This window comes from Wolffia australiana, chromosome 8, assembly GCF_029677425.1.
Source record: "Wolffia australiana isolate 7733 chromosome 8, ASM2967742v1".
Lineage (NCBI taxonomy): Eukaryota > Viridiplantae > Streptophyta > Magnoliopsida > Alismatales > Araceae > Wolffia > Wolffia australiana.
In genome coordinates this window covers 7,251,045-7,261,744 of record NC_135842.1, presented here as the reverse complement: position 1 = coordinate 7,261,744, position 10,700 = coordinate 7,251,045, and the positions used below count along the sequence as shown (strand labels likewise).

The 10,700-nt window shown below is 34.3% G+C and overlaps 1 protein-coding gene across 1 annotated transcript; it reads right to left on the bottom strand.

Moving 5' to 3' along the window:
• Window positions 1–8,071: 8,071 nt before the first annotated feature.
• LOC144706541 (mediator of RNA polymerase II transcription subunit 28-like) lies at window positions 8,072–10,359 on the bottom strand. Its single transcript, XM_078579544.1, has 3 exons — window positions 10,107–10,359; window positions 9,042–9,154; window positions 8,072–8,428 (listed from the first exon to the last, which is right to left on the bottom strand). The coding sequence occupies exons 1-3, from the start codon at window positions 10,306–10,308 to the stop codon at window positions 8,294–8,296; spliced, it is 450 nt and encodes a 149-aa protein (XP_078435670.1). The 5' UTR covers window positions 10,309–10,359; the 3' UTR covers window positions 8,072–8,293.
• Window positions 10,360–10,700: the final 341 nt, after the last annotated feature.

Sequence of the window (10,700 nt, the reverse complement as noted above, 5' to 3'; positions counted from 1 at the left end):
TAGAACTTGGAATGGTATTTTTTGGCTCTGACTGAGTCAAAATTCTAAGTAATGAAGGTTGCCTCAGAATTTCATACATCCTTGACCCATGTGATAAGTTTGACATCTTTAACATCAGTTTTAGATTAATTTTGAGATTTTTTTCAACATGTAACATTTTGATAACATTCCTATAAACCGATAGAACTTCATATCGCATCTTTTGGTTGCACTTTGAAAGAGCTTCGGGTGTTTCAACTTGGATGTGGAGGAATTTGATGGTTGACTAAGAATGTAGAAAGATCGACCTCTAGAGATTGATTTAGTTTGGTTTTGAATACTTTGTCTCAGATAACAGTTATATCTAATTGTGTAAAAAAATTATATGATTTGGAATTGTCTGATTTGATGTAGGAATTAAGAATATGTTTTAGTTTTATGCACCAAATGTCAAACATGAATCAATAAATTTCATCCAAAGAGAAATGTGGAGGAGAGGACTGGAGGAAAGAGCTACAACAAACAGGAATGTATTGCTGTGGGTAGGTCATGATTACATTTGAAAATTATTATCTCCAAAGTAAAAAAAATTATAATCTAAAAATATTCCTACTGAAATGCATGAAGTTACACCTTGTCTTGAATACTACATAAGGAGACTAAGTATATACTAAGTGTTGTTTAGAAGAACACATATTGCTTAGAAATATAATGTTCTTATTAAATATTTTTGGGCAGTCAAGTGAAGACTTTGGAGGCCATACGGAGGCTTTTGGGGCTAAAGTAGACAAGTCTTCAATGGCCAAGTTGAAGTAGGTCAAGCATTGTCGCTCTGTGGAAGACTTTGGGGTAGAGGAAGACAGAGCTTCACTAGCTTTCTCCTTTTTGTTATCCTTATTCAGCCCTATTTCCAAGTGATTTTCTTGGGGTGCATTTACACAAACATGGTTAGGGTTCATCATCACATTGGGATGGCTACACCGAACAACACTAAGGATTATCCTGAACTGTCTAAAAAATATAATTGTGTCTCACATTTCCTCTAACTCACTTCCTAGTTAGAAAAATCATAGGTTACTTAAACAAAGAAAAAGATAACATAGTTAAAGAACCTAATTCACTCCCCTCTTAGGTTTTTCCTTAGACAAGTTAACTGACAATCTTCATTCATGATCTGGCTAGAGCTGAGGAATGTAAAAGTTTCCAAACTTTGTAAGTCAAAGTGCTCGAGAATATAGAAGCTTTAGCACATCTTCTGCAGTCTACGCCAAAGCAAATGCCCATAGACAATAATCTCACCATATAAATGTTTCATCCTTACCCAACTTGGATATTTCCGCCTTCTATTTTGAAGCAACCCCTCCGTTTGTGAAGAAAAGTTATAACACTAATAAGGAATGCCTATGAACATTTGATTGCAGATGTATTTTTGTGTTCATAAACAGGTTTTTTCAAAGGATTTTAGAAGCTTCGATGAATCCATATCTTTGAAAGACTATGAAAATTGGGTATTGGCAATGAGAAAAGAGATTAAATCAGTCTATAGAGACCATACATCAGGACTAGTGGAGTATGAAAAGTGAAATTGGATTGTTTAGTGGTACTGATTCTTGAAGAAAAAGGAGAATCTTGAATTATGGATAGTAAAATAAACAGTACCCTTATAGCGGATATGGGTTGTAAGCAAGGGGTTTGAAATGACTATATCGATGATTTTTCACCTTGTTGACGTACCCATATCTTTGCATCTTATTGTCTCTTGTTCATTTCATAAGTTGGGGCTTCAGAAGATGGATGTTAAAATATATTTTATTTATAGTAATCTCAAGGAAGATATAAATATACATATGGACCAGCCATAAACATTTCACGTCAAAGGCAAGAAGAAATATATATATATATCTATTGACGAAGTCTCCTTATGGTTTCAAGTTTTTTCCAATGAAATTTTATAAAATTTTTAACTCTTTTGAGACTAGTACTGGCTTTCTCATTACCAAACTTTAAAAAAAAATTATTTATACAAATTTTCATTTGGATACTTTATTTATTCAGATAACTAAGTGAATGGGATGTTAGTTGTAGAAAAGACTATGTATGGAATTAATAAGCTTAAAGCACATATCTTCAAAAAGTTTCAGATGAAAGGTCTGGGATCAGACATAAAGATATGTAGAATTAAAATTACAAGTAATAGGGAAACACAAAAGTCTCATCACTCACAAGAAATTTCTATTGAAAATATTCAAAAAGTATTTTAATTTATGGGATGAAAACCCCATGTCCACTCTTCTTGATGATCACTTCAAACTTTCTAAGTGTCTCCTTCCATAGTTTGATGACAAATTATAATTTTATGTAGTCCAGCACATGATAAATGTTTTGCTTCTTACACAGCCTGATATCTCAAAAATTATGAGCATTGTGAGAAGTTACAAGTTAAATATATGGAGGGCTAATTGGCAAGTTAAAAAGTTAATTTTTGGTAGTTAGACGGAACCATTCACAGTATTTTTTTCTTTATATTTTTATGGAGACATTGACGGAATTTAGAATACATGTATAATACCATTTGGGGATTCATACGGTACTTAGATGGAATTTATTATTTCTTAAGTCTTTTTCATGTGAAAGCTATCCCACAGCCCACAAACAACTTTTCTTCATTCAGGTATAGTATGAAATAACCTACATGGAGAAGAGGTTGATGGATATTATGTGGACATTATAGTATGAAGGAAGCTACATAGAATACATGCATAATACCATTCGGGCATTCATACGCTACTCAGATGGAATTTATTATTTCTTATGTCTTTTTCATGTGAAAGCTATCCCATTGCCCACCAACAACTTTTCTTCATTCATGTATAGTATGAAGGAAGCTACATGGAGAGGAGGTTGATGGATATTATGTGGGCATCACGCCAATCATACCACCATGTTAATTTAAGTTCATTGAATGAAATGTTTATGTTTTTTTGTTCCTGGGTGATTTTTATAATTAAATCCATGAATACATGCAATGGCATAGTGAATTATGATGAAATCATAGTACAGTGATCACTAGTCTTAAAACTTGTATTCTAAATATTCCTATTTGACGGATAGTCAAGACAGACATCAAATTATCAGGATAGAAGACCACTAGCTGATCCTACTTATACGATAAGTCTAGCTGATCTTGTGGCTATTAGTGTGGCGACATTAAGGACAGATAGTGGGTGCTCTTTAGAGAATGATCTGACTAAATTGTCCGTATGAATCCCTGAATGGTATTATACCTAAATGTCAATCATATTGACTCATGTCATGGTTGTATAAGTGATCCACTGACCTGAGACACCAAGGACATCGCGTGAATGGACGACTACATTTTGTCTATGACTTACGAGCCTCTAATCATGGGATTCAAACAAGTCATAACTCAGATGTAGTAAGAAGCTTGCGGAGATGACTGAGTGGTCAAGACGGGATCATTTGCCCTCAGTATAGGAGGACATCTACTCAAGGAAGACGACGCAGAAAATCCTTGTCCAGGCTAGTGGGGATATTGGAGAAGGTGCAATCCAATGATATCCATTGCACATCAATACTAATCGAATACCAGATTAGGGTTTGACGATAAACCATACCCTAAGTTGTTCGAGACTCTCTCGTGAACGGTGTATCATACATATACGGTAACCGATGACGGTAAAGGTTCCATTAGAGAGTTCAAAAGTACTCGGTATCTTGTAGAGCATGAGGTGTAGCTCGACACCCCACAGGCTAGAAACATAACCTATCGACTGGGTTAGATTAAATATTAGTTAATTTATATATATGTTGATATAGTTAATTATTGAGGTTGGCCAATAATTGTTATTGGGCCACTAAAGTTATTAACTAGAACGATACATGGACCTAGAGGGTCACACGCATAATGTCACAAGGGCATTGGTGGATATATTTTAATTTGAGAAAAATATAAATAGGGAAGGGGCACTCATTTCAAGCACCTAGGCCAGCCATATTTGAGAGCCCCTTCCTTTCTCCACTCTCTTCTCCAGTCATCCAAGGATAGTGCCTTCATGGTGAGAAGATCTTCTAATTTTTCAAGAAGAGTTGAAGAAGAAGACGTGGAGATCTAAGTGATGAGTGATCGCATAGATACTTCTAGAGGCCAGACGCGTGAACGGCTTCAGAAAAATCTTGGAGCGTCAATGTCAATGGTGGAACGAGTTCCCCAAAAATTACAATCAACGTATGATTTTAAACATCGATTATGAATCAATCAACACGCTTCCGTATCCATGGAATCGTGCTTTCCATGGATGAACTACGGAACAAAACCAAACAACCCTATCACATTCAGTGTTGTAGATTTTATGGAAAAGGATTTTCTTACTTATTTTCAATAAATTGTGATGCAACTTTGAATGCCATATTTTTTAATTAAAGAAATTGACATGACATTTTTACCCTTTTATAGTTCTTACCAGGCTTAGACTTCATAAGGGCTTTCATGGAACTGATGGGAACCTTCTAACGTCCCCATTATGATGTCACACTTTCCAGGTCGGCAGGGAAATTTATAAAATAATAAATGATTAAAATACCTTCTTGAATACTCGTCACAAAAATATGAAATAAATATTATAAAATTTTTAATTAAATTTACATAAAATTTATTAGAGCATTATGTGCTGATTCTAACTATATTGATCAATAATAATGAGTCATTTTATTGACCCAGAATGAAAATGTAGATATCCGCTTATGTTTGAGATGTCTCTATCTATCAAATTAATCTTTGAAAAAGTCTGAAATAAAAATTCTAATATTAGACCAAATTTTATTTTAAAATAAATTATTTATTTCCTTTATATTCTATCGTATAAAAATTTTAATTAAATAATTCAGAGTTTGCCTGAAAACAGAAACCATACAATGGTAAATGTTTTGACTATTCAAATGAATTTTGATTGCTCTAATAATTTATTATTTGTTAAAAGATGAATTAATAGGTTGACCACTAAAATCTGACATTAAGATGTATGTTTCACAGGCTGATATCAGATGCTAAGTCAACCATGTCAGGACATTCCCTGAGCATAAGGGATGTGTGCATTTATGAGATGCTTTTAAGTTTATAATTCAAACTGAAACTATCTAGACATGCTTTAAATTGACATTTTCATGTCTTTTAAAAAAAATTTACCATGTAATGGTCATTTGTTGACTGATGTCCATGTAGACTTTTCAAGTCCATATGATAAATTCATTAAAATTGACACATAAATTTCTAAAATCTGTACATTGACTTAAAATCAATGGCTTTTAATCTTTGTAATTTATGATGCATTTTACATTTGGATATGACACTTGATCATGCCATCTAGTCATAGTTTATAGAAGCAATATCAAAAGTTAGATATTATTTGTTAAACCTAATTGGTATTATCAACGAGTAATCACATCTAACTTGAGTTGATCAATTATTAAGGTACTAAATAAGAAAAAAATACCAATGGAGAAACTTGATTGATTCAGTTCTCTCATTAGGGGCTTTTCCCTTTTATTCTTAAATGGAAATTTTTCATGGAAACCTTGCAATTCATCTATACCCTGTGTGTGTGTGTGACCCCTAAGGCCCATGAGCCAGTCGAATTATTAAATCCATGATCCCAATAAATATGTTTTTACATAACTTATCAATAAAAATATATCCAATATAAGGATTAATTATGGATAATTTTAACTTAATTGAAATTTATGCTTTCCAATGTGTATTGTGCCAAGTTACATCGTGACATTCTCTAGAAGTAAAAATGAGTTTATTAACTCTTTCATAAAGTTTTATATCATCAGCTACTATGTATGTATAAGCTTCAGCCGCATTGTTCCTTAAAAATCTTTCTTTAGTTATATATGATTGATCTCTATGTACGCACGTTTACCTTTTCAAATATACTTGGGATAGAGACCAATAAATGAAAAACCATGAACATATTGATAAGCTTATCTCTATCATGTTTTCTTTTCACTTTTAACCAATTCAGTTTGACCGGAAATAATTGTGGACACACATAAATGTATAAACAACGATATTTATAAGAGGATCAAATGGATAAATAAACTAATGCAACTTCAATCTTGTTTTTCTTGTGTTCACCCAAAGGAATCCACAAGAAAAGTCATGTATTGTTAGTTTATAAAATTTCATGATTATTCCCTCATTGGATTCTGACGAACCCAAATGTAAGGCAGTAATGTATCTTTATTATAACAATAAGATTTTATAAAAAATGATACTCTCGTAATTGATCAAGATAGTGCATAAGCATGGGTCACCCCCACAGGGAGTGTGTATGGTATTTGACACTCTCTAAATGGAAACTCCAAAAGGATGAACGAAGATGTGTTTAAATACAATATGTTGATCTTATGGAAGTCATAAGGTGTGATAGTGATAATATATGTTTAATAAAGGTAAAAATAATCAAGATAAGAGGAATATATAGGAGGACGTGAAAAGATGAAATGAAAAATGTAGAGAGTGACATAGATGAAGATGTGAAGAGGTGATGATGAATGAGACAGTGGATAATGGGAGAGGACACCGAGGGATACTTGATGGATTTTCAAAACCTCACCCTCTTTCAATCAGCCTCTCTAAGGACGAATTTAGTTCAAAATGTCTTTTACAAAGATCGAGGGCTCATTTTATAGATCCAACATATGGATGGGTAGAGGATAAAGACAAAGTTGCCCTCAGAATTTCAGCTGGATCAGCCATCTGAATTGTCAGATATCAAGCCATAAAGTTGGTGATTGTCAACCATTGAGTTAATCCAAATATTTCTCTCTCCTCATTGTCTATGTTATCATCAGGTCAAACAAGGTTTTCTTCATTATTTCCAAAATCCCACCAATTGAACAGGACTTTTTTTCATTTTTCCTCATTCAATTAATGACTCATGGCATGCTACTTGTCGCTGCACAAAAATGACAAAAAATAGGTCACTTCATCATTATTTGTCTGTGATGTGGCCACATGTTTTTGCACACCTTATCACATACCATTTTGTTGACTGTTAGATCAAGGATTTACTTACTTTTATTGAATCTTTAAGATTGAGTCCACAATACTTAGTTTGACTTTGAATATTGTATTAAAATAAGAACTCAAAAAAAATTTATTGAGTGAAAGCAAAACAGTAATTACAGAATAATGATTTAAACTGATTATGAAAATTTCTGGTGAATCTTAACTATAGTAAACTATTATATTTGTATCAAATAAAACATTTAGAGGAAAACAGAAATATTCTCTATTAAATCAAAAGTTTTGAAATGACTCAAAAAGGGCACGAACTCTCTGAAGCGAGAAATATTCTCTGTTAACCTTATCTTCATCTAGCTGGGTCGTTTCATCCGAATATTGGGCATTTAGGGAATCTAAAGGGGCTACTTGTTCTCTTCTCCCATGAAACAGATTCACTTTTCATGTCATTACAGAAAGGATATACCTATGTAACTCCTACAACCACAGAAGCAGGACTACTCTTTAGTTGCTGAGTGCAAGTACATGCTTTTTTTATACTAAATGGAAGCTTAGTAGGATGATTCCAACAATTCTCTCTCATGAGACTTCATATATTCTGTGAAAGAATTTGAATTGGAACCATTCTGCAACTTCCAATGGTATTTTCTTTCTGTTTTATCCCTATTTTTTCTAGTGTTACCTCATCCTAGGTCATGGATCCTTGAAATAGTGTTCTTCATAGAACCTGAAAAGTTAAGAATGGATGTCACTTAAGTGGGAGATTAAATATAGACTCTTAGAGCCATTAGTAGGCTAGTGCATGACGGAATAGGCATCCCTAGAGCAAGTTCAATATTTAGATGAAGATAAGGTTACCAACCATAACGCGTGAGACTTCAAACAGAGTTAGGAAGAGGACAAGAGAACAAAAACAAAATGAGGTTACCAACCATAAGGTTACCAACCATAACGCTGAAGATAAGGTTACCAACAAAAAACAATATTTAGATGAAGATAAGGTTACCAACCATAACGCGTGAATATACATAGATTTGGAACATATCAGTTTAAAATTGTTCATGATTAATAAATTAAAATCAGAATTTTAGTTACACAAAAGTAGCAAGGATTGGATTCTAGTCATCACAGATTACCTGCCCAAGTATTGATGCCATCTATCCCTCACTTCAGGCAGGGAATGTACAACATGCGTACATGTGATAACAAACGTAATTAGCTGAGAGAAGAAGACACCAACCAGACAGGACTAATGAATGCTGAATCCTAAACTCTCTCGAGCTCCGTCCTGTGTTGATCCATTTGCTCCTTCAAATCCTTCCGCCATCTCTGGAGGAGAGCTTCATGCTTCTTTATCAGTGCAGACTTGGTCTTCAGCTCTTCTTCCATTAAAGCAATTTCCTGTATATAAAAATATAAACAGTCAAATGTGCACCGAGTTTTATCAGAAGAATGAACAGGGTCGGCACCCAGTTCAGGGAATGCAGGAAGATGACTAACAGAAGTCCGATAAGAATGCCGAAAATGACTGCGGGTCATCAGGTATGATATTATTTTATAATCACTCTTAAAATAATTACTTAAGGAATTTTGGAGGTCATATCTGATAAGTCATCAAGTTTCTTTACTTGTTAAAAATGTTTCAAACGATAACTGTTTTTTATTTAAAGAATGTTTAAGCATGAAGACATCAACAATTTTATCCTTCAATGACTTGCGAACAAATGACCAATGATCAACATTTAGTCTCAGTTTGGAAGGGTGTTTGGTCATTCAGTTTGTGAATAGATATTAATCATCATTGAGCCAATTTTCAAGATCCATCAATCCAAATGAATCCTATGGTTGAATAGTATGCTTTTTCTTGCTAAAATGAAGATGTGTCTGGGTTAAGAAAGCTGTATATCCTAATTTTATGTCAACTGCAGAAATTAAGTTGAACCACACGCAAGACGTGGGATTCATAAACATAGTAAGATTCAGAAATCAACAGTCCAAGGTTGATCCACCGCACCTTCTGAAGAGTCTGTTCCCTTGTTGGCTTATTTTCATGTTGAAGGCCGAGAAAATATAACTGAAGCTTCGTCGCAGCTTCCATAAAATCTCTGGCATATCTTTCAACATCAGCTGAATACCAAAGATCGTCGTGAGAATATTACAGAGGGGAAAGAGTAAGAAGAAGTGTTAATAAAATCAAAATTATGCATTCCTCTATTAAATTGCAAACAAGGTTCATGAATCCCCCTCTCTGATTTTCTGAGACACTGGCACATATTTGATGGCCAAACACCAAGGAGCTCGGAACTATTTAAAGATTTTGATGGAGGAAACTTCTTAAAGAAGAATAAGGAGCACTAAGTTGAACCCAGAAACGTTTAAAAGGTCATACTCAATAAGGCATTAACGCAAATTAAGACAAGAAGATTGTATGCCATGATCCTCGTGACTCTTGGGCTTTTCCAGAAAACCAAATGCTGATAATTCTAGGTATGTGATACAAATGTATCTTATCCCACAAAGTCCAAATCCTAATCTACAACAAAATATATTTATTTCTTGCTTTGGGCTGCCATGCATTCAAGTAGAGAGAAAAGATTTATCCCTTTCCAGGAATAATTCCAAACCAAATAGGAAAATTTAGGCCTGACTTAGGATGTGGATAGAACCATAAATCGCCTGTATTGCATTAAAATGTTGAAGCTCCCTGATAAGTAAAAAAATAAAAATTTAGGCAACAAAGAGCAAAAATCGTCGTTCCATCTCAGTTCCCGACAAGTACCACAGCTGATTACAAACAGCCAAACAGCAAAAAAAAGGTATAATCACCTTCGTGCGTGAAAATTTTGACTTCTTTCTAAAGGGTTTTATCAAATGCAGAAAATATTCCAATGATGGATTTCATAGTGCCGAGGCGATTATATCATGGGTAAGCTCTGATAATGTTGGGGCTGAAAAGTAAGGGCGAACTCTCAAGCTGAAGTCAAGAACCCCGCCCTTCGACCGAGCCAACAGCCTAAGACGACTACGAAATCTCTCGCAAGTTCAAATGAGAATCAAAAACTCAGAAATGGGTACGTACTTTGATGGGAGGAATGGGCAGATCGATCTATCGCCTGGAGTTCGCGGGCAGGGAGACAGGGAAGCAAAGCAGCCTCCATAGCTAACACATAAGACATCAATGTTTCTTCCCGTGGAGATCCCGATACCGCCGCCGGCTTCGATTGATGCTGCTGATCGTGAGACTGCAGTTGCTGCAACGATCCTGGTTGCCGATCGGCCATTTCTCCCCCCACGAGAACAAATTCAATCTCCGAAAGTTATAAGAACATCAAAGAAAGTTGCATATATTCAGGTGCTTTTATACTTCAAACTAACCCACGGCCAAATATGAAAAATTATGAAATTATGAATTCATAATTTTTCGGAGCTATGATTTTTTTTTCACTGAATTGCAAAAATTATGAATTTTGAACTGTTCCATTACATATACCAAATTATGAATTATGAACTGATGGGAATTATGTGGCTATCAAGCCAATCACACTTCACTAATTCATTTAAGTTCACTGAAATAAATATTTGTTCATGATTGAAGTCCCAAAGACATGCAATGACTTAGCGAATTTTGATGAGATCATAATACCACAATCACTAATATTCAAACATGTACTCC

Coding starts and splice junctions, on each gene's coding strand:
- LOC144706541 (XM_078579544.1), bottom strand. CDS start 10,308: ATGGCCGATCGGCAACCAGGATCGTTGCAGCAACTGCAGTCTCACGAT. Junction 9,155..10,106: donor TGCCCATTCCTCCCATCAAA/GTACGTACCCAT, acceptor TTTGGTATTCAG/CTGATGTTGAAAGATATGCC. Junction 8,429..9,041: donor GGGAACAGACTCTTCAGAAG/GTGCGGTGGATC, acceptor TTTTATATACAG/GAAATTGCTTTAATGGAAGA.